At 54.6% G+C, this 23403-nt stretch overlaps 2 protein-coding genes across 18 annotated transcripts in view; one reads left to right on the forward strand and one right to left on the reverse strand.

Moving 5' to 3' along the window:
* Positions 1–14712, forward strand: part of RAPGEF1 (Rap guanine nucleotide exchange factor 1) — a 122413-nt gene extending 107701 nt beyond the window's left edge. For all 17 annotated transcript variants that reach the window (XM_084798580.1, XM_084798591.1, XM_084798593.1 and 14 more), the window contains 11 exons: positions 1370–1445; positions 5364–5448; positions 7397–7489; positions 8150–8335; positions 8762–8846; positions 8973–9067; positions 10334–10412; positions 10514–10615; positions 11061–11158; positions 11764–11892; positions 12420–14712. In XM_084798580.1, the coding sequence (XP_084654706.1) occupies positions 1370–1445; positions 5364–5448; positions 7397–7489; positions 8150–8335; positions 8762–8846; positions 8973–9067; positions 10334–10412; positions 10514–10615; positions 11061–11158; positions 11764–11892; positions 12420–12570 (1179 nt within the window). In that variant the 3' untranslated portion in view covers positions 12571–14712. The remainder of the gene's footprint in view (positions 1–1369; positions 1446–5363; positions 5449–7396; positions 7490–8149; positions 8336–8761; positions 8847–8972; positions 9068–10333; positions 10413–10513; positions 10616–11060; positions 11159–11763; positions 11893–12419) is intronic.
* PRRT1B (proline rich transmembrane protein 1B) overlaps positions 13821–23403 on the reverse strand; it is an 11327-nt gene continuing 1744 nt past the window's right edge. Inside the window, exons 2-4 of the mRNA XM_084798608.1 lie at positions 19675–20120; positions 18725–18868; positions 13821–17976 (exon numbers count right to left, since the gene is read on the reverse strand). Coding sequence (XP_084654734.1) covers positions 17827–17976; positions 18725–18868; positions 19675–20120 — 740 coding nt within the window. The 3' untranslated portion in view covers positions 13821–17826. The remainder of the gene's footprint in view (positions 17977–18724; positions 18869–19674; positions 20121–23403) is intronic.

Below are 23403 nucleotides of genomic sequence, written 5' to 3' on the forward strand. Positions count from 1 at the left end.
GCCTCATGCAGATACTTCTGAGGGCAGTGTAAGAAAAGCATCCAGCAGTGCTCAGTGTAGCCTGCGTGGGAAGCCCTCAGCAGTGTGAGCCGTGTGTGCTGCTGATAACACAGCCCCTCCCCTTCCTGGTCTCTGTCTATTAAGAAAACTGGTACCTAACCTGGCCAATGGTGACGCACGCCTTTAATCTCAGCACTTGGAGGCAGAAGCAGGCAGATCCGTGTAAGTTCAAGGCCAGCCTGATCTACAGAGTGAGTTCTAGAACAGCCAGGGCTACACAGAGAAAGCCTGTCTCGAAAAACAAGAAAAAGAAAACTGGGGCCTAGACAGCTGAGCTGTGCCTTGTTTGAGGAGCCCTATTGATAAGGACGGCACCAAGACATGTCATGAAAGAGGAAGAAGCTGGGCCTGAGCCTTACCGCTTCTGTCTAGTTGTAGGAACTTAGTACTTAATGGGACATCTTCACCCCTGAGCAACTGTGCATCTGGTCACTGGTTTGATGGTTGTAACATACAAACATAGGACAGGTACAGCCTGAGTGGCTTCCTAACAACCCAGGAAGACATCAGCACTTCAGGTAGCAGACAGAGCCTCTGCAGAAAGAAAAGCTAAATTTCTTCTGGGAAATCAGATCATGACCATAGCCAGCCTTGTCTCAGGTGCGAGTCCCAGAATACTCAGAACCCTGGAGTCCACATGGAAATGGCAGTCTTGCAGATGCACGCATAGGACCTTGGCTCTGTCCCCTCAGAGTCACAGCGATTCCATTTCCAGCCCCACCTACAGCCCTGTTCTAGACCAGATTAAAGCTTTTTGCCTATGGGAATAGAGTTGATCTCCCACTGGCTGGCTGGCTTTGGTTGCCATGTAAGCATCCCATGTCACAAGCAGTCTTGTAGTGAAGTTCTTCCCAGAGGAACTTGCGGGGTGTGCCCACACTCACGAATCCTGCTTCCACCTTGAAAGGGCCTGAGCCCAAAGGCAGCCTGCTGCAGGTGGGGAGCAGAAGCAGGCTTGGACACCATCCTCCTGTCTCCCAGGCTGAGGGACTGCCTCTTTCCTCAGGAGTCTTGCCTTTCAGCCTGAGCCAGGAGGTAGAGGTGGGGTTGAAGCCATAGTGCCCTGACACCACATGGCCTTGGGCAGGTGATGTACCCTGGTGTTCACAGCATCTGGACAGCTTCCGCGTGTAAGAGTTCTGACCAGTACCCGTGTCTACAAAGTCCATAGCAGCAGGCGGGCCACAGAGGCTGTCTTTTGTACATAGTGCTGCCTGCTGCTGCTGAGCTGAGAACAGAAGGGACTCGGGGTCCCTGAAGCATGGTGAGTTTGTCCCCGCAGCCTTGCCTAATGCTCTTTTTACTCCAGGGTGATGATGGGCCAGATGTTCGTGGAGGTTCAGGAGACATCTTACTGGTCCATGCTACTGAGACAGACAGAAAAGGTATGGCAGCTCCTACTGTGCTGACTTTGTACCCCACCAAAGCATCACATGACCCCACTGTACTGTTCTCTCTCGTGGCAAACACCGTGACTGGGTTGGACTTTGGGCTTGATGGAACCAGGTGAGAGGAGGGAGAGGCCACCTCGGGAGACCCTGATCTTGCCAAAGCTGTGCCTGGGTATCTTCTCTCTTGGGGCAAGGTGATGATGCCTTGGCCCTATGGGCATCCTGAGGGTGAGCACAGTCCTTGGTACCTAGTGTGGGCTCCAAGGGCAGCCCACTGGATAGCGACATGTTCAACAGTGGTGTTAAAGCTCCAGCAGTTACAGTGGCACACACCGATAATTCCTCAGGAGGAAGAAAGAAAAAAAACCTTTTACAATAGCACGTGAACGAGCAGCCTCTTCCACCTTTCCTTATACTTAAGTCCATCTTTTCTCCAATGCATTTAGTTCATGTAGGTGACTAATTAGTTCCTAGGAACAAACTTTGTCGTCCAAGAGCTGCCCCAACCTCGCCATCCCCTCTGCCTTCTGATCATGTGAGAGGGCTGAGCAGCAGTGCCATCCCTACCTGGAAGCCTGGGTTATGAAGGCCCTGCTAGTAGAGGGACCTCCCAGGAGCCTGGCCTCAGAGGAAGTGCCAGTGACCCAGGTCAGGCAAGGCCTGCCTATGCCCCGCCCTAGGAGGCTGCTGCGCCTACCTCTTCTGTGGTCACTTTTCTTGTTCTTGCTCTTCTTTCTTTTCTTTCTTGAGGCAGAGTGTGTGCTCCTTCCACATGTTTTTAAAGGATGTAAAGGGGACAGAGCATGCTCACCCACGCCTATAATCTCAGGATTTGGGAGGCAGGTGATTTGTAGGTTCCAGGGCTGTATGGAGAGACCACATTGCAAATCAGCAGCAACAGCAGAGGGAGCTGGGGTTATAGCCCAGTGATAAACACTTGCCCAGCCATGAGTGACACCCTGGAGCCAGGCTCCAGCACCGGGAGGAAGAAAAGAGAAAAGGAAAAAATGACTGAAAAGTTGATTAAACTATGGGAGAGGTCACTCCAGACTTAAAACTCTAATGGAATCAACTGTGTGTGCGTGCGTGGGTGTGGGTGGGTCTTTGTTTGTTTTAAATGACCCAGACCCAAAGTAAATACACAAAGTGGTTCTGGACACTTCTGTACTAAGAGAGTAGTACAAAAACTGTCTATGTGGCAGAAACTGAAAAGGGAGAGGTGCATTCAAGCTCGCCTTCATTTCAGCCACTGTTTTGCCCTCCAGCAATTCTTCACTCATTTTTTTCCCCACCAGGATAGGAGGACAGTGTTGGAAACTCAGTCCGAAGCCCACCACAGTTTCACAGCTACGGGACAGACCTTTCCTCTAGGGCCTTGGTTTCCTGACCTGTTGGGGGTGATGGTAAAGGCCCAGGGATAGTTCATTGGCACCTCAGGACATCCTGACAAAGTAGCCATTTTCACCTCATTTTATCCAGAAGTTAGGATGTGAGCAGACTTACGGCCTGGTCATGTAAGGCTAACTCTCCTGCTCTGCCCGCTGCTGCCAGCTGTGGCCTGGCCCAAGGGCAGTCTGACAGGGAGCCCAAAAGCCTTCTGGTCTACCCACTAGGACTGCTGAAAGGAGACTCATAGTATTTTGGGTCCCTGCAGAACCACAAGTGGTTTTACCTGGGAGTCTTACCTGAAACAGAGGCCATGAGCCACACCACAGTGGACAAGGTGCCGTGGCAGAGGGCAGAGTTCTTTAGGCAGGTGGCTTTCTGCACCCGTGATACATGAAGCTTGGGAGGCTTCGTGGCTCTATGTCTGGGACTCAGTCGTGACAAACAAGGCTAGGCCAATTAGACAGGTAAGCAGGAAGCAGGGCACACGTGTCATTACACAGCGCTTCTCTCAGCTGGCACTGTGACAAGTGTGGGACAGGGGCAGGCTGGGTATGCTGTTGGGCCTAAGCTCAGTCCTGGCTCTTCCTTCGGACCTGTGTGCTAGACCTGTCACCTGGCCTAAGGTTCTAGTCCTCTGAAGGCCACTGGAGACAAAAGGACCTTAAGTAGGATGCCGTGTGAGCACTAGAGTCGCTCAGGCTTGCACCCAGAAGCCAGGTGATACCATAGCCCAGAGTCCGCAGACACCTGATGCTAAGAGTTCTAGTGCCAGCAGGCCTGGCCTGTGTCCAGCATGGCACAGCACAGCCATCTTTCAGTCTTCCTTCCTCTTTTTTTTTTCCCCCCCTGAGACAAGGTTTCTCTGTGTATCCTTGACTGTCCTGTAACTCACTCTGTAGACCAGAGAGCCACCTGCCTCTGTCTCCCATGTATTGGGATTACAGGTGTGTGCCACCACACCAAGCAAGTCTAGCCTACTCTCTGTCTCACACATGAGTTTCTTATCCAGCCTGTGTAATACGGGCCTGGTGCTCACTAGCACACTTGCACACACCCTGCAAGATACCACTGGTTCCACTGTACGCATTCTTCCAGAAACATGTATGCTTTGGCCCCGTCTCTGATTTCTTTTTCTTTTCTTTTTTTAAATATTTATTTATTTATCATATATACACAGTGTTTTGCCTGCATGTACACCATAAAAGGGCAACAGATCTCATTATAGATGGTTGTGAGCCACCATGTGGTTGCTGAGAACTGAACTCAGGACCTCTGGAAGAGCAGCCAGTGCTCTTAACCTCTGAGCCGTCTCTCCAGCCCCCATCTCTGATATCTTGCCTGGCACTCGTTCTAGAAAATCCCAGCATAAAGTGAATGGTTACTTAGAGAACAACCATGAGGCTAACACAGTGCAGGGACCAGGCCCCGCGCAGCCCCAGGGCAAGAGCGAGCAGACACTCCTGGCCACGGCGTAGTGGCATAAAGGGCCACGCGCAGCCTTGAAACGCCTCCACCCCAGCAAGTGGGAAGGCGTGAGAGAAGGTCAGGGAAGGCTGCTCTGTGCCCAGAAAGTAAAGCGTAGATAGGACTGCTATGCACCCAGCCATATGGTAAGCTTTCCCAGGTCCACTGTGGTGAGCACAGCCATCCCTGAGCTAGCCCACTCTGTCTCACATGACATCTATCATAAGTCTGTTACACATGACATCCTATCATAAGTCACAGCAGTCAACAGGGCTCTAGGGACCTTGGAGAGGCAGGAGTCCTTGGCTGGCAATACCCTTTCCCTTAGGAAGGGGTGGGTGCGACCAGCTAAGGCCTCCAGCTCCTTGGGGCGCTGGGCCTCGCAGCTGCCCTTGCCCTTTGTGGGCAGCAAGCCTTCCAGCACACAGCCACTCCAGCCTCCCCTTAGGACTTGGGATGGAATTTCCCCAAAGTTTTTTGGTTTTTTTGTTTGTTTGGTTGGTTGGTTGGTTGTGTTTTTTTTGTTTTGTTTTGTTTTGTTTTTTGTTTTTTTGTTTTTTGTTTTTTTTGGTCTTTTGAGACAGGGTTTCTCTGTGTAGCCTTGGCTGTCCTGGACTCGCTCTGTAGACCAGGCTGGCCTCGAACTCACAGCAATCCGCCTGCCTCTGCCTCCCGAGTGCTGGGATTAAAGGCGTGCACCACCACGCCCGGCTTCCCCAAAGTTTTTAATTACTAGACTGTGTCCTCTGAAAGTACTGCCACTGGTTTGACTACGAGGACCTGCAGGCAAGTTTGCACTATCTTTTCCCATAGCAGTGAGGGGCCATTGAGCCATTAGCCTTAGGGCAGCATCTGCCCTTTACCAGCACAGGGCTCACTGAGTAAATGAAGTTTGTTTCCCACACTGGGCCTCAGGCCCTCCCACGGCACAGTTCCCAGGCAGCCCATCAACTAGCCAGTGCCCATGAGATGAAGGACACAGGACACAGGCAGGACCCGTGCTGCAAGCCACAGCCCACGCCCTGGGCCCTACCTGAATGGCCCTTTGTGTCCCTGCAGATCTGGTGCTGTACTGTGAAGCCTTCCTGACGACCTACAGGACCTTCATCAGCCCAGAGGAGCTCATCAAGAAGCTGCAGTATCGATATCCTGCCCAGCCTCGGCCCTCAGCCCGGGACACTGGTTTGATTTCTTTCGTACCGTTTCTAATTATGTAGCTGAGGAAACTGAGGCTGGCCATGTTGAAGTAACTGACTTGCATAGTCCCACCAGCCCTTCCCGGGTTAGCTGCCCCAGCCTGCTCATGGAGGCACTGCCCCCTCAAGACCTGGGGTAGTGCTTCCACCTTTGCAGTGGGGCCCCAGTTCCCACCCCAGCCAGCCATGTCCTAGCCCTCTCTCTCACAATATGGTTGAGGAAAATGGGAAATGACATGGGGGGCATGTTGCACTGTTGGGGGGGGGGGCGGTGGGTAATTCTGAAAAGGAAAAGCCTGAGAAAGGTTGAGGAAGGAAGGAGGCAGGTGGCCCTGCCAAGGGCTTCCTGCAGGTTCTCCACACTGAGCCCTGGCTGTCCAGTTGGTGGGGACCAGTGGACATAGAGAGGCAAACTCAGCCAGGTGTGGTGGCACATACCTTTGGCTCCACTTGGGAGGCAGAGGCAGGCAGATCTGTAAGTTAGAGGCCAGTCTGGTCTACAAGGTGAGTTCCAGGACAGGGAGCTGCACAGAGAAATCTTGTCTTGCAAAACCGAGGAGGAGGAGGAGAGAGCAGAGTCAATGACTTCAACACAGACCTGGCACCTACTGCCTGCCCTGGGCATGTAGCCAACAGCTCTTCCACCACAGCTAGGCTTTGCTGCGACATTCACCCTTGGGGATTGTCACTCCCTATGTTAGTGGCCGAGACCCTGTGGTCTTGGAAGAACCTACTCTTCTTTCTCTGTACTGGGCCTGCCTGGGAACCACGCTACTAGGCCACTTCCCAGCCACATAGCCTGTGACTGCCATCTGCTGGGCAGCCGCTGTCACAGGAGCAGCTCTCCACCTTCCTGTGTGCTCCTCTGCCCAGTCTTCCACTGACTAACCTCCTGGGCCTGTCAGGACACGTGTGGTCATTTCCCATTTGTGGACTCTAAGCACCTGCTCAAGCCTGGCCTAACAAAGACTGTCAACTATGTCTGCCACGAACATATCAAACCCAACATGTATTAGCATGTGGGATCCCACTCGGCTGTGAGGCCATTTTTATTCTGTTACACCATTTCCGATGGCACCATTGAAACCAAGACTGAGTGACTGGCCTGCATATTCCTACCTCCACCCTCTACCGCTGCCCTGTTTCTCAGCCAGCAAGTTCATGGAGGCATTTCCTCCTCAAGACGTGGGGCCACACTTTGCTGGGGGCCAGGTAGACCCCTCTGAAGATGGTTCCCCTTGAATGCCAAAGCACAGGTCAGGGATCATTGGGCACAGGGGAGGTGTGAAGAGCTGATAGGGACAGAACAGCAGCAGGAAGGTAGACCCGGGCTTCAGCAGTCATGCGTCAGGCTATCATGAGACTGGGGACGCCGCAGAGTCTGCTGCCTCCAGAAGGAAGCGCCAACCTGCCTTTCCAAGGCTCGAGCTCTCAGGAGCATCCACGCCATTGTGGCCTCGCGAATGTGGAAATGATCTCCAGGTAGAAGCCCATAGAATGCAGAGGAAGCCTTCAGGACCTGTTCACTCTCTGGGCCCTGGGTCTTAAGGATATCTGGACAGGGACCTGCTCTGCACCATGACCCTCAGTATGTCAGCACTCAGTTCACCACACAGACCGCCTGGATGGTGCCAGCGATGGTCCTACAGACCTTCCGGTGTAGCACTCAGGAACAGCTTCTGCAGCCAGCAGCCTGGGCCGGATTCTGGCTCTAGACATTCCCAGTATTCCCAGTGCACATGGCCCAAGCCTTTGCGTCCATAAGCTAAGCCTTCACTCACAGGGTTCCCAGCACTCATGGCTGGCGGGGGGGCAGGAGCAGGGAGGTGCGGGGGAGAGGCTCAGAATTAGCATGCCATACAGCCCCTACCTTATGGACCTTAACCCACACTTCACATACGAGAAGTTCTCTCCCTTCGCTGACACGTTCAAGAAGCGAGTCAGCAAGAACACATTCTTTGTGCTGGTGCGAGTGGTGGATGAACTCTGGTAAGTAAGTGCCTTGCCCCGCAGTCCCAGGAGCACTTGGCAAATGCTCAAACCCATGTGCATGAAGTAGGCCCCCAGCAGGCCATGGGGGTGCTGCAGGCCCCCTCACCTGGGTCCACCCACTGTGGGCATATGCGCCCCAGCAGAGTGCTGCCCCCTGGTGCCGCTGTTTCATCCCTTCTCCCCAGCTCTGAGAGAGACAGACCAGGGTGGGGAGGGTTTTAGTGCTGGAGTTGTAGGGTGAGCCCCTGCTGTAGCTGCAACTGTTCTTCCTGTGTTGTCTCAGTTCTCAGTAAGACACACTCAGCACATAGTGGGGCCAAATGGAGGCTGTGCCTCACAGGCTCCCCACAGCCATGACTCCTGCCATTTCCACACCGGGTGTGCCCTCCAGTGCCTTCTTGCTCTTGTGCGGTGGCTGTATGGTGTGAAGGTCAGGAATGGAGGAGCTCAGTGGAGATGAGGGGTGAAACAGGCTCCTGCTGACATCTCATCACTGTGCGCTTAGACCAGGGGCTTCCTCAAGGCAGAAAGTGGCAGTATGTTGAGTGAATTCGCAGGGACCTGCTGCAGAAAGGCCACGCCCAGAGCTCTGGAGGCTGCGAGTGCGTCCCCAGCTGGGGCCCTGGCCGCCGTTCACCAAGTGCCCTTGGTCCTTAGCCTGGTGGAGCTGACGGAGGAGATCCTGAAGCTGCTCATGGAGCTAGTCTTCCGCCTAGTGTGCAGCGGGGAGCTCAGCCTGGCTAGGGTACTTCGGAAGAACATTCTGGACAAGGTGGACCAGAAGAAGCTGCTCAGGTGTGCCCACTCCGACCAGCCTCTGGCAGCCAGGGGTGTTGCAGCCAGGTGAGGAGCCAGTGTCTCAGCCAGCCCCACACTGCAGGTCAGAGCTGAGCCCAGCAGCCGCCTTTCCCCACAGCCCTGTGGTGAGGACAGACCCTGGGTTCCCAGGGCTGGGCCTCCACGATCCCTGTGGAGCACGGCATCACATACTGCCGGAAAAACAGTGGAGCTGCACAGACAGGAGATGAGTGTTCTCTGGGCTGTGGTCAGCTCTGGACTTCCCCAACCCTGATGTTACCGCCTGTACCACCCTGACCTCCCAAGGGCCTTCTGCCTGGCTGGTGGGGGTGTTGGGCGGTAGGTGTAGGTAGGCAGGGGAGGGAGAGGAAGGAAGCCAGTACCCTGAGTGCAGCCCTGTGGCCCCGAAGGGCCCCTGGAGCTAAGGCCGGCAGCACTGCCCCCAACCATGCCTCTCATGCTGTGTTCCAGGCCAGGGACCTTACATGATTTTCACAGCCACGAGATCGCAGAGCAGCTGACACTGCTGGACGCTGAGCTTTTCTATAAGATAGAGGTATGTGCTGAGTGGCCCTGCGAGGGGAGGCAGCTCTCTGCCTGGAAGCTGCTGCTGCTGGCTGTCCCTAAGGAGAGCCCCACCCCCAGACCAGAGGCCACAGTGCCGCCTGTTGTTTCCAAACAGATCCCTGAAGTGTTGCTTTGGGCCAAAGAGCAGAATGAGGAGAAGAGCCCCAACCTGACCCAGTTCACAGAGCACTTCAACAACATGTCCTACTGGTGAGAAGGAGCCACAGCACTTGCTCAGGCGGTCTGGGTGGGGCAGTCCAAGCCTCCTTGGCAGAGAGGTTGAATGGTCAATCCTCAGATCTTTCCAGAACCTTGGACACTAGCCTTGAAGTATGGGCAGCAGACAGAAGGCGGAGCTGGTTGGGGTGGCACCATAGACACTGCAGTTCTGAGAGGAGTGCCAGAATTGATTAGTAATGTCTGCAAGGAGGAGACATTCTTTCATCGTGTGCTGCTCGTTGCCACCCTGCAGTTCCCATAAGCCACCAGGGCTACAGTGCACCTGATTGCCTGATCAACTGCTTAGCAAAGGAATGGATTGTTAAGGCTTTGATTTGTCCCTGAATTTTTTTTGGGGGGGGGGGGGGAGGTTCTCTCTACATAGCCCTGACTGTCCTGGAACTCGATCTGTAGACCAGACTGGCCTAGAACTCAGAGAGTGCTGGGATTCAAGGCTTGGGCCACCAACTCAGCTTGTCTCTGAACTTTTTAAACCAAAATGAAGGCCGTCCATGTGTGTATATCACTGGGTCATTTTGCCTTTACAAGATGTGACCAGGTGCCACCACCTCCTACTGCACCGGCCCTGCCCCACATGCCTGCCATGGCCCCAGGGAAAGGTCTCGTTGCTTCTTGGAGCCTTGCTTTGCCCCTTCATGGGAAGTACCCTCCCCTCGGCAGTAACCACCATTGCAGTCTGAGTGTGCTGGCTTCTAGGGCAGACAGGAGCTGCTGAGCCTCCTGGCCACAGCCTGTTACTGGCTTCAGGAAGCCCCAGCTGTACCCTTTGGAGCCATGGTCTCTGACATGACCCTGGCGTCGGCGCCCTTTACAGGGTAGGCGAGGTGACTAAAGAGTGACACCTCTCCCTGAGTAACACTGCAGTGGCCCTTGGGAACCACAGGAGACTGAGGCACCACGAGGCCACCAGGGCACAGGGGAGGCTTATTGCTAGGTTCTGAGTTCCCATCCCCTGTTGAGGGCTCAGTGGTTTCCTGCTCGTCTGGCAGCTGGTTTCTGAGCCAGCATCCAGGCCCCAGACGCCTCTCTCTGCCGAAAGATGCTTCAATCCCCAAAGCTCTGTGCAGAAGCCAAGGTCTCTGTTCTGGACCCCCTGGGTGCAAGGAGCACCCTGAGATCGGGGATCAGGGTCATGCTTGGCCTTCAGGCTCCAGGAGCTCACTTGCTCCACCGGCCAGGGCCACCAAGCCTGTGGAGGGTGGTGGCCGCCTGTCACTGACCTGGCCCTTCCCGCAGGGTGCGCTCCATCATCATGCTGCAGGAGAAGGCCCAGGACCGGGAGAGGCTGCTGCTCAAGTTCATCAAGATCATGAAGGTGCCCAGAGTTCTCCCCACGCCTTCTGCGGGGGACGGGGGGAGGGGTAGCACCTCCAGCCCTGCACCGCCCCCCCTCCTCACCACCGCCTCTCTTTGCAGCATCTGCGCAAGCTGAACAACTTCAACTCCTACCTGGCCATCCTCTCAGCACTGGACTCAGCACCCATCCGCAGACTGGAGTGGCAGAGGCAGACCTCAGAGGTAGGTGCTGGAAAGTCTTGGCAGCGGAGTGGACCTGAGCGAGCCCAGCATGGATCCGCATCTGGCCACTCACCCCAGTGAGACCCACTTCAGCTTCCGTGTCTGGTCTCTCCAGTCCGTGGGTGTTAGGGCTTTCACAGTTGGCTGGGGGGAGGGGGGGGCAGGGTCAACTCTGTGGCCTGGGCCTTGGCTTTTCCTGACAAGTCCATCCACAGTGGCTGCTCTGGGCTTTAGCAAAATGAGTGCTAAATGAAAGGCCCACAAGAAGCGGCGTGTCTGAGGACATGTACTAACACCTCATGAGGGCATCTCACACAAATAGGCCTGAGGCCCTCTGCCACAGAGCCTCAGCTGACACCGTTAATGGGCATCAACAGCGCCTGAGTCTGGCATGCTATGGGCACCTGGCATCACCACATATCACTGACCCACCTCCCTCCTGCAGGGCCTGGCGGAGTACTGCACATTGATTGACAGCTCATCCTCCTTCCGAGCCTACCGGGCTGCCCTCTCCGAGGTGGAACCCCCATGTATCCCGTACCTGTGAGTTGTCTCCCCTCCCAGAGCACACCTGATGATACAGACATCTCAGTTCTAGTGGAGTTTTTGTTTTTTTTTTTCTAATTTTTTTTTTAGTGGAGTTTTTTGTTCTTTCCATCTTTCAATTTGCATTTTAAGTGTGGGTGTGGGTGTGTACCGTGTATACAGTAGCTCACAGAGGTTAGAAGCTGGGAACCAAACCCAGGTCCTGTACAGGCAGTAAACTCTTAACCACGGAGCATCTCCACAGCCCCAGTTTTTATTTTAATCTGTTTGACACTTGAGTTTTACACTAGCAGCCATACCCCTGTCTAACTCTGCAGCCAGGTCAGCCTCAGTCCTTCATAGCCAGCATTTACCGTCTCCAGGCTGCTCAGTGCTCATTCTTGAGGGTCCACAGGGGGCTCTCACCCAGAGGGCAGAAGGCAAGGTTTCCTGTGGGTTGGAAGACCACCTGATCTGCTCAGGCTTGCTCCAGGGCTCAGCAGCTGCTTGTCATGGGCCGCAGTTGTCATCCTATTCTGGTGGCAAAGCCAACTCATGACAAAACAGCTGCCTCTTGAGTCTGCCCCCAATACAGTAACTGGCTTCTGTTTTCATCCCCTCAGAGGTCTGATCCTGCAGGACCTGACCTTCGTTCACCTGGGAAACCCAGACTATATTGACGGGAAAGTGAACTTCTCCAAGAGGTGGCAACAGTTCAACATCTTGGACAGCATGCGATGCTTCCAGCAGGTGTAAGTGCCGCCTGGGACCAGCCCGGCCCCACTGCAGGGAGGGGCACGCCAGAGGGCCAGGAGCCTGCATCTGTGTGGTGGAGTCTAGTCCCTGCTCCCCCTGGATTTTCTCAGGACAGCATGGGCAAAGCCACATAAGGGGTCAACTCCTTGAGTGGTCCATAGCCAGCGCCTGGCCTATGGTTGTGGCCAGCTTGTCCTCCAATTACAAGTCAGGAAGCAGGTACTCTCCAGGCCATAAGCAGGAGGCCTACCTGGGTCTAGGACAGTAGGGGCAGCCTGGGCTCACAGCCCACTCAGGATGGCCTGAGTGTACCACGTCCCAGAGCGGTCTGCCCAGGCTTCCCATGACACACTGCTGGAGTGGTGTTGGAGGCCTGGAGCTCACAGTGGGCTGCTCACACTTGCTGTCCCCTATTGGGTTAGGTAGCAGTGACCCTACCAGGTAGTTGATTGTGAGGGCCACAGTGATCTGGGTTGCACCCCATAATAGGTTCTGGCCTCTCTGACTGCCCCTCTCCCTCCAGGCACTATGAAATCCGGAGAAACGACGACATCATAAACTTCTTCAATGACTTCAGTGACCACCTGGCTGAGGAGGCCCTATGGGAACTGTCTCTGAAGATCAAGCCCAGGAACATAACAAGGCGGAAGACAGACCGCGAAGAGAAGACCTAGGAGCAAGCTGGCTGTGAGAACACTCGAGAGGCCAGGGGAGGACCTGGACCGTCCCAGCCTCAGAGCCTGTCCACAGCTTGGCTGTGTGGCAGCCCTGATCCTGCTGGCCGGTTTCCTGCCTCCCTCCCTGTGGCTGAAGCCCCGGGGTTCACCATGAGATGGCCGGCAGGCCTCAGGACCGGTTTGTGTAACTGGTGGCCCCTGGTCTGGCTCCCTCCTGTTCCCTACTGTCCCTCTCCAGCTAGGGAGCAGCAGACCAGGGGAATGGCGGACTTCACCCTCCCAAAGCTGCCCTAGCCTTCTCAAGTGACAAAAGAGTAGAGGCCCCCCGGCCCCTTGGGTGGGCTGCCCTCCAGGGCACCTGGAGCCAGGGGAGAGACGGTGGGAAAGGGCCCCGGCAGGAATCTTCTGCTGTCCGTTCCCCGCCTTTTAACCGTGGAGGATGAGGCATGTGGGCCTGGCCCAGGGAGCATGAGGGTGACAGGCAACAGCCACGGAGCTGGCACTGCTCACAGTACTGGCTCCAGGCCTTCCTACCGTTCATGGCCCGCTAAGGCTCACCTGCTGGGCCTTGGCAGCACCACCAGTAGCACCTTCCATCCTGTTGCCCCCACCACTGGTCCAACCCCAGCCCACATCACTGGCGCTCTTGGGGATCAGGAAGAGGACGCAAAAGGGAGAGTTCATGCTGAGCTGGGGCCAAGGCTGTGCTTCTGAGTGGTTCAGAGAGTGAGAATCTTTAATGACCTAGGGAGAGACAAGCAGCCCCTCCGTGCTTGCTGTGTGCCTTAAATGCCATCTCCTGTCCCTTTCAGGCCTATGGGCTTCCCTCCTTCGCCTGACCCCTGGAAGCCAGCAGGTCCTGGTCCCTTGTTGCTCCCTGGGAATGCCTGTTGTCCCTGAGAAGGCTGAACAGGCCTGGGATGCCTCAGGACCCTCCTGACTCCAGGCGGGCCTCCTCCCCAGTGTAGAGCCAGCCACTGCTGCTGAGGCTGACAATCTAGTCAGGGCCGTGGCCCCACTGTGGGCTAGTTGGCAGGGTGCAGGTCAGAATCCAGAGGTGCTGCTGGCCCTGCCCCGTGCCTCCAGTCCAGCTGTGGATGGTCAAGTGGGTACCAGGATCCCCGTGCTTCCTCCACCCACTTTTCACAGCAGAAGAAAAGAGGAGCAAAAGCGCTGGCGGTCACTCTGAACCCTTCCTGGGTCTTTTAGCAGCTCTTATCAAAAAGGGACTATGGGCTATTCTCCCCCCCCCCCCTCCTGTTTATTTGTGCTGTAATAGAGAGGGGACCTCTATGGACAGCCCCTTGGCCGTCGCCCCTCTGGCAGCAGCAGCCGCTGGCTTGTTTTAAGGAGTGTGTATGGAGTCAGGCTCGTGAGCCGCGTCGTGTGAGTCTGATTTGTCCCTCTTTTTCAGGTCCTTTCATTTCAGTCTTTGCATCCTGCTTCCTGTCCTTCAGCAGCTCTGAGTGCTGCTGGGTGGGAGTGGGGAGCACTGTGCACACAGGGCCCCTCTTTTCAGCGCTTGAGAGGCCCCTGCAGCCTCTCGTAGCACAGGCCAACATCGGGCCTCGCTTACTGGTGCTGTAGCAGACAGAGCGGGTCTGTGGTCTGGCGCCTACTGGTTCCCAAGCCTGAGCTGGGCAGAAAGGAAGGCTCAGCTGCCAGGCCCTCCTGCAGGCTAAGCACAGGGCAGGGCAGCTCTGGAGTGTCTGTGTGGGGACCTCGAGGTGTGATGTGTGGGTTTAACTTATTAGCCAACAGGCTTCCCCAGTCACCTGCCTCTGGCTGTGGCTGAGCCCAGTGCTCACTGCAGCCTGGCTTCCATGTGTCTGTTTCTTGGGGGTGGGGGGCTGGGAGAGCTATGAGGATCGGTCTTTGTAGGCACACTGAGCAGCATGGACAATTTGGTTCCTAGCAGAGGCCAGCCCTTCCTGCAGGTATGGCCTGGCCAAGGCTAGGGCATACAAAGGCCACATCTGGCTGACCCTTGAACCGAGACACCTGCCCCATGCACCCCAGTGTGATGCTGTAATATAAACCCCCACTAACCTGTCTGACAGTGCATCTTCCTACAGACATTACAAGCGCGAAACTTTTATATGAAAGAAAAATAAACAGACAAAGCCCGTCTGATGCCAAGTCTGTGTGCAGGCTGTGTTGTGACCTAGCTGAAGGGGACGGGTAAGGTGGGGCCTTAGGGAACCCACGTGACAAGAGAGAGCTCACACACACACACACACACATACACACACGTTCACACGAGGAAAAAATAAAAATGAATATGCAAGTACCATGCATACCCAAGAGTTGCACTACCATGCATACCCAAGAGTTGGACTCCCAGGGTAGGATTCAAGCACCAGGCTTTGAAGTAACTGCCTTCACAGTGGCTTCTGCCTACAAATGTTGAGGAAGACAAGCCATGAAATGTCATTGGACCTTGGGAGGACAGCTGTAGCCAGTGCCTGACTAAAGAGCTGGAGAGACAGCCGGGTGTGGTGGTGCGCACCATTAATCCCAGCACTCAGGAAGCAGGGGCCAGAAGATCTCTTTGAGTTTTTTTAGCACCACCACTGCCCGGCCTCTTTTTTTTTTCCCTCCCCATTTTTGCTCAGTATGGTGGTTTGTGCCTTTAATCCCACCATGCAGGAGGCAGAAGCAGGCTGATTTCTGTGAGTTTGAGGCCCACCTTAAAGGTGCGTGACACCACCCAGGTTCTGTCACTATTCTGAGCAACATTTTGAATTTCCCAACTTAAAAGTGGTTATGGTAACGCCGGGCGTGGTGGCGCACGCCTTTAATCCCAGCACTCAGGAGGCAGAGGCAGGTGAGTTCGAGGCCAGCCTGGTCTACAAAGTGGGTCCAGGCCAGCCAAGGCTACACAGAGAAACCCTGTCTCGAAAAACCAAAAAATAAAAAAAAGTGGTTATGGTACACCAGGCGTGGCGGCACACACCTGTAATCCCAGCACTCAGGAGGCAGAGGCAGGTGGATCGCTGTGAGTTCAAGGCCAGCCAGGTCTACAAAGTGAGTTCAGGACAGCCAAGGCTAACACAGAGACTATCGAAAAACAAAACAAGCAAACAATAAAGTGGTTATGGTTGGGTTTTGTATATTTCTTTTGTATCCAGCCACTTTACTGAGTTGCCTTCCGGCTTTTTGTTCTTTTTGTTTGTTTTTCATGGTATGCTAGCTACAGAATCATCTCTTCTGGTTTTTTTCTCCTTTAACATGTTTTATTTATTATTTATCTTGGGAGGGGTGTGGATGGGTGGGTGTGCATGGACGTACCTCGAAGTTTGTATAGTGTTAAAGGGACAGCATTGAGGAGTTGGCTCTCTCCATCCACCACGCCTGTGTTCCGGAGGCTAAACTTAGGTTGTCAGTCTTGGTGGCAAATGCCTTTGCCTGATAAGCTGTCCCCCACTTTAGCTGGTGACTATCCATACACAGTGCTGAACTTCCCCCCCCCCCCCGCCCCACACTTTAGCTGGTGACTGCTCACTGTACACAGTGCTGACTTCCATCTCCTCCACTTCACACGCCAGACTCCACTTCTTCGCTTTTCATATCAGCTGCAGCCTCACAACAGCATCAGGTAACAGACACTGGAGCTTCACGGTAAGATCCCGGGCCCCGCACTCTTGGCAGGTTTATTATTCACCGCCCATGGTGTTCTGAAGCAGCAGCAGTTTAAACCAAACCCCCCAGGGAACTCAGGACCTCCAAAAGAGCCTTCTAGACACCTTCTCACAGTGACTGTTTATTTGGGACAGGGTTTCTCTGTGCAGCCCTGGCTGGCCTCAAACTAGCCCTCTGTAGACCCAGCTGGCCTCAAACTCAGAGATCTGTCTGCCTCTGCCCCCTACCCCCGCAACACTCCCCCGACTCCCACCCTGAGTACTGGGATTAATAGTGTGCTCCACCACTACCAGGCTCACGGTGACTTATTTAAAAGGTGTGAGAACGGTGTAGTTGGCTGTTGGGTACTGTGAGGTCTGAGGCATCTATCAGCCTGCCAGAAAGTCTTTTCCTCCTCTTTGTGGCTGTCGAGCATTTTGAAGGTCAGGTCTCAGAACAGCCCTGTGTCCTGGGTCTCCCTGCTGCCTTCTGCATTGGTCCCTGCTGGGCTGGGGCTGCACGCGGCAGGGCCTGCAGGGGAGGCCAGCCTGCATCAGGAGCCGCCTGTGCTTTACAGTTCGTTCTAGTGTCCTTCCCACAGATGGGACTTCTGTGACGACAGTCTTTCTCACAGCCAGCTGGACTTGCCCCAGGGCACACGCTGTGAACTGGCTGTGTATTAGTCGGCAGGTGTCTCATGCCATCTGGGGCAGCCATAATGAGAGCTCTCCCCAGTCGACTCATTCTTCCCTAACTGGGGACCTTTTGTTTATTTTTGAGACCGTCTCATATAGCCCAGGCTCGCCTCTGGCTTTCAGGATAGTGAGGGATGACCTTGACCTGTTCCTGCTCAAGTTCCGTGTTTACAGATGTGTGCCACCACACCCCATTTGCATAGTGCTGGGAATGGAGCACGGGCCTTCATGCGGGCACTCAGTCAACTGAGACGCATCCTCAACCCCTCGGCTGACCTATCTGGGCTGACGACTGTAAAGACACAATGAGTAGGAAGCCGGGGCAGGGAGGGGCAGAAGCCAAAAGCCTCAGACGGGTGGCCAACAGAGGCCAGAGCAGTGAGGAAAAGAGAGACACTTAGAGAAAAGTGGATCTCAGGAATTGAGTCCTGGGTAAGTAGGGCCGAAGTGTGAGCATCAGACAGCTCAGAGAAGGGGACTCAGCCACACACAGAAGGTAGACAGAAAGCAGTGTCCTCTGAAGTAGTGACAGGAAGTTCTGCCACATTTGTTGACTGACACAGTAGTCCTGATCTCTCCCAGCATGGCCAAGGGTGCAAGACCAGGCAGGAACTCCAGGGAGAGTCCATACCGACTGGAGCCAGATCCTTGAGCTGGGCTGGAGGTAGCCATGTTCTTCTAGAAGGCTCTAAAGCCAGTGAGGGCTTTAGTCTTCTGTGTTCTCCAGGAGTAATGGTGAAGGCAGGCATCTCAGGAAGACTTCCAGGCTGTATGGGTCTGTGTCCCTCAGACTAAGATCCCAGCCAAGGCCTCAGTGGGCCACCCATGGCCAGGGCTTCTAACCCCACCTCCCCTTTGCCCTGTGTGAGCAACAGCTGGCTCCAGTGAGGACCAGGGTCCAGTGAAAGGGTACGTCCTGGCCCGCCAGTCCTGGGCCTCAAGGGAGGTAGAGGGCAACAACCACATAGATGACCCAGCTGGTAGACACAAACACCCCGAAGAGCAGGCTGAAGAGTACCAGTGAGCGGGCCTTCCTTGAGGCTTCCTCTGCCTGTGCCAGGTCACCCCTGCCCAGGGCTGCTCGAGTCTGTAACAAGAGAGGCCCGGGTGAGATTCATCAACAGTCAACCCCCTCCACCCACCACAAACCCTACCAGCACACCTTCAAGGTCAGGTGCACGCTGAAAAGCAGAAAGTGACAGAATAATCTGAGACTGTCGGGAACCAAGCCCACAGCTTAGAGCTGCAGGAGTAATGAAGGGCAGAGGTTCCTCCAGCAGTAAGGAAGGCCCTTGGGCTCCTCTCAGGCCCCCTCACAGCAGCTCTCAAGTGGGGCTCATCACGCCCCACTTTGCTGAAATGAAAGCTCAGCAGACTTTAATGACGTCCCTGGGCCACACAGCGGATGGGGAAGCCAAAATCCACAGTCCTACCTCTGAGCTGCTTGCTCCCCTCAGTCCTCGCTAGTGATGACCTGGCCCCTGGAACCTCACCCCACACCCCCTACTTCCCCCGCAAGGTCCTGTGAGCAGGACACACCCCCAGACTTGCCTTCTGTTAGTCAGAATGCCATGGCACCTTCATCAATGAGATCCCCGCCCCCCCCCACCCCCACGGTGTGCTGAAATACCCCACACAGGGATGGGCAACATCTTGGGCCTGATCCATCATTTATACGTTGTTGTTGTTGTTGTTTTAGAATTTGCCAAAACAGGTCCTTAGTAGTGAGGGTGGCCGGTGAGAAACGAGAGGAAAACAGACAAGAAAGGCCAGGCTCCACAAAAAAAAAATTCCCCACAGGGACGCAGGCTGGTGCATCCCTCCTGGGGACCTACCTCGTGGGAGTAGACAATGGCTATAAGGCCCGTGAGCAGGCAGCAGAACAAGGTCACCAGCACCGACTCCATCATGAAGTCCTTCGGCAGAGGCCTGTGTTCCACCTGCATGGGGGCAGGCCCACCCACCACGGGGCTGCCATACTGTAGGGCAGAACCACTTACATGAAAAACCAGGCAAGGTAGCGCTGACCGCGTTCCCTCCTCACCCCCACCCGGGCCCCAGAAGTCCCCTCATCTCTGCTCTGCACACCCTGTCTCACCCAAAGCCGGCTACCACAACTTTTATCTGAGAGGAGCTGGGAAGCCTGGGGCCTCTGCCTCTCCTCTGCTTCCAACCCATGGGCTGCCTGCCTTCGTTTTGTCAACTGTGTCGCTCTGTGCACACTTGACTGGCCTGAAACTAGAGCTTTGCCAGCCTCTGCCTTTCCTGGGATTAAAGGCTTGGGCCACCTTAGCCCTTGCACTTTGGAAGCGAAGACAACAGGGTTAGGCATTGTCAACTCCATAGTGAGTTCCAGGCCAGCCTGAGCTACATGAGACCTTGTCTTTAAAAAAATAAAATAAAGGCCGCGCATGGTGGCACACGCCTTTAATCCCAGCACTCGGGAGGCAGAGGCGGGCGGATCGCTGTGAGTTCGAGGCCAGCCTGGTCTACAAAGTGAGTCCAGGACAGCCCAGGCTAACACAGAGAGACCCTGTCTCGAAAAAATATATTTTTTTTTAATTTTTTTTTTCTTTCGATCAGGCTATCACCTCGCCCCCTTGGGGCCTTCACTGATGGCATCTTCCTTAACTCCTCTGACCACCAAAACAAACCCCATCCTTCCCAGAACTCCTGGTTGGCCACCCCCTCACCCCCACCCCCGCAGCCTGTGCACACTGTCCTTCCTGGATAGCTCCTTAGGAACCCTGCTGGGTTCGCCCTGCTGAGGGGACGCTGCGCTCACCGTGGGGAAGGGGAAGGAGGCTCCGCCGGCTGCGGGTGGGAAGAGCGGGCCCGGCGGCGGCGGGTAAAGCGCGGCGGGCCCGGGCGCGGGCTGGAACAGCACTGGCACCTGCGGGAAGGGCGGGTAAAGCAGTGCCACTGCCTTGGGGTCCGGTGGCGCGTAAGGCGGGGGCTCGCCCACGAAGCCGATGGGCGGAACGGTGCCGCCGGTGGCTTTCGGCACAAGCCCCGCCTCGCCCGACGCGGACGCGGGTTCTGGGTCCCCCCGGGCCTGCTCATTGCCCTCTGCGGTCTCGGCCCGATCTTCCTCCGGCACCGCGTCTTCGTCCAGCAGCTGCGGACGGCGAGGGAGCTGCGGGAGCGACGGCTGCGCGGGGCTGCGCGGGTCCTCGGTTGCTGGGGGCTCCTCTGGGCCTGCGGGGCTGTTGCCCCCTTTGGCATCGGAACCTGGAGAGAAAGGCAAGGATTTGCTGTCCGGCTACCGTTAAGCACGGATTCCGCAGCTAGTCGCACCCAGCGCGCAGGTGGTGCGCCCTCTAGAACCTAGGGGAACCTGACACTTTCTCTGGCCTGAGCACTAGCCAAGCTCTGTCACTAGAGCTGGGGAGGGGTGCTCAGTGGCATGGAGGGTCTGCTCGGGTGACCAAGAACTTCTAGACCTGAAGGGAGGTGAAACCAGGACTTACTGAAACTGCCAGCTGGGCTCTTAGCTGTGGTCTTGTAAGAGCTGTTGGTGCTATGCCTGAGTTCAGTCCCCAGAACCTACATAAAAACCCTGACATCGTGGCAGAAGTTTGCCATCCCAGCAGCGGAGACTGCCAGATCCCAGCCACCTTAGCCTAATGACCTAACAGCCGGTGAGAGACTCAAAATCCAGAGTAGGCAGGTCCAGATGGAAAATGCCTAAAGCTGACCTATGGCCTCCCCTCTTGGGAAAAGAATAAAGGACAAAAAAGTTCATAATGGAAAGGTTTATGCTGTGTGCTTTAACCACAGGTTTCTTTTTTAAATGTATTTATTTTATGTGCATTTTTTTGTTGGTTGGTTGGTTGGGGTGGTGTTGTTTGGGGGTTTTTTGTTTTGGTTTTGGTTTGGTTTTTCGAGACAGGGTTTCTCTGTGTAGCCCTGGCTGTCCTGGACTCGCTTTGTAGACCAGGCTGGCTTCGAACTCCCAGAGATCCGCCTGCCTCTGCCTCTGGAGTGCTGGGATTAAAGGCGTTCGCCACCAAGCCCGGCATTTATTTTATGTGTTGTATGTACATCATACTCATGCAATGACTGTGGAGGCCAGAAGAGGGCGCTAGAGCTTGTGGTGCTGAAGCTACAGCTAGTTGTAAGCAACCTTGTAGGTGCTGGGAATTGAACCCAGGTCCTCTGCAAGAGCAGCAAATACACCTAATTCCTGAGCTCTCTCTCCAGCCCAACTAGTCACATTTTTAAAAAAGATGTATTTACTTACTTATTATGTGTACAGTGCTCTGCCTGCATGTGTGCCTACCCGCCAGAAGAGGGCACCAGGTCTCATTACATATGGTTGCTGGAAATTTAACTCAGGACCTTTGGAAGAGCGGGCAGTGCTCTTAATCTCTGAGCCATCTCTCCAGCTGGCCACTTTTTTTTTTAAGCCCACCTCTCCAGCTGATTACACCAAAGCCACCTGGGTCACTGAACATGAGGACAGCGGGTAGATTCCTCAGCTCCCGCTCCCTCCCAGTCCTGAGCCCCATCCCTGGCCACAGGGAAGGGTGTGGAGCAAAATTGGGGTAAACCTGCTGAGCACACAGTCCAGGCTGTACTGCTGGGCCCAGGATAAAGGAACGGTCTTGCTAGCGTGGGAACTGGGGGGGCTGGGGGGGGTGACGTGGCACACACCTTTAATCCCAGCACTCGAGAGGCAAAGGCAGACAAATCTCTGCGAGTCTGGCCAGCCTGGTCCACAGAGCTAGTTCCAGGACAGCCAAGACTATATAGAGAAACCCTGTCTCAAAAAAAAAAAAAAAACAAAAAAAAAAAACCAAAGCAAAACAATTAACAAAGGAATGGTCTCACGGGAAGAACGGAAGAGAGATGTGAGCTCCCTGTGCAAGGCATATGAGCAAGCAGGGCCACCATCTGATTCCTTTGCCCTTGACTCTCTCTGGTCTTGGAGGACCCCCAAGTCCCGAACATGTACCAGCTGCAGCCCTGAGCAGCAGTGCAGGGACCAGACCCACGTTAACATAAGAAGCCTGAGAAAGGAGCCAACATGGAGACACAACACATAGAAAGTGAGCCAGCTCCAACTGTGGGCCCTCACTCACCAGGCTGACCCCATCCTGCCAGCCAGGGAATTAATAGGGCCAAGAAACAGCACTAAGACACAACACCAGCAGCCCCAGCACCACGGGCACAACCCGGACTGCCCGCGATATGAATAATTAGGACCCTATGAGCGTTCTTCAAGGGAAAAGGCCAACAAGTCCTGCAACACCGCACTCAGGAAACTGAGGCAGAAGGATTGCTGCAAGTTCAAGGTCAGCCCAGGCTACAGCTTGACATCCTATCTCAAAAGGCCAGTGGCTGCCTCAGCATGGTGAAAAGAGCGTGCTGCAGCCGGGCGTGGTGGCGCACGCCTTTAATCCTAGCACTCAGGAAGCAGAGGCAGCCTGGTCTACAGAGTGAGTCCAGGACAGCCAAGGCTACACAGAGAAACCCTGACTCAAAAAACCAAAAAAGAAAAGAAACAAAAACAACAATAAAATATCTGAATTAATTTATTTAGTTATTGATACAAGTTCTCACTATATAGCCCCAGCAAGCCCAACATTCACTATATAGACCAGGCTAGCCCTTATCCTGGCATGATGGGGGCTTGGGAAGTGTCTGATTTTTTGTTTGTTTGTTTTTTCGAGACAGGGTTTCTCTGTGTGTTAGCCTTGGCTGTCCTGGACTCTCTTTGTAGACCAGGTTGGCCTTGAACTCACAGTGATCCGCCTGCCTCTGCCTCCCAAGTGCTGGGATTAAAGGTGTGCACCACCATGCCCGGCAAGTGTCTGATATTTAAACAGAGACTATAACACACATTTTAACTATGTTTGGTCTGGTGCATTTGAACAGTATCTCAGAGTTAAAACATTAAGAAAACTTGTTAAAGACTGGCATATAGGTTTGTGGTGGAGAGCTTGCCTGGCATTCGTGGGACCCCGGGTTCAGTTTTCAATACTGGAGGGGGGAAGGTGAAAGAGAGGAGGAAAGGGAAGGATTTTTTTTTAAGGATTTTATTTATTTATTATATATACAGTGTTTCCCCTGCATGTACACCTGCAGGCCAGAAGAGGGCACCAAATCTCATTATAGATGGTTGTGAGCCACCATGGTTGTTGGGTATTGAACTCAGGACCTCTGGGCCATCTCTCCAGCCCAGAAAGTGAAGGATTTTTAAAGTTACCTACACGGAGCAGGGGTGGGGTGGGGCTGACTCGGGGGTAAAAGCACTTGCTGAACGCGCAGGAGGACCTGGTTCAGACCCACGGCACCCATTGAAAAAGCAGGAATCAGTGGGCAGTGGCACTTTGTACCAGGAACCTCAGTGCTGTGAGGGATGGAGACAGGACAAAATATACCACTAAATATACCTTCTGGCCTCTGTGCCACTGTGTTTGCTTGTTTGTTGCTCTATTTTTCAAGACAGGGTTTCTCTATGTTATTTTGGCTGTCCTAGACTCACTTTGTAGACCAGGCTGGCCTCGAA

This window comes from Acomys minous (genome assembly GCF_964271855.1).
Source record: "Acomys minous genome assembly, chromosome: 10".
Taxonomy (NCBI): Eukaryota; Metazoa; Chordata; class Mammalia; order Rodentia; family Muridae; genus Acomys; species Acomys minous.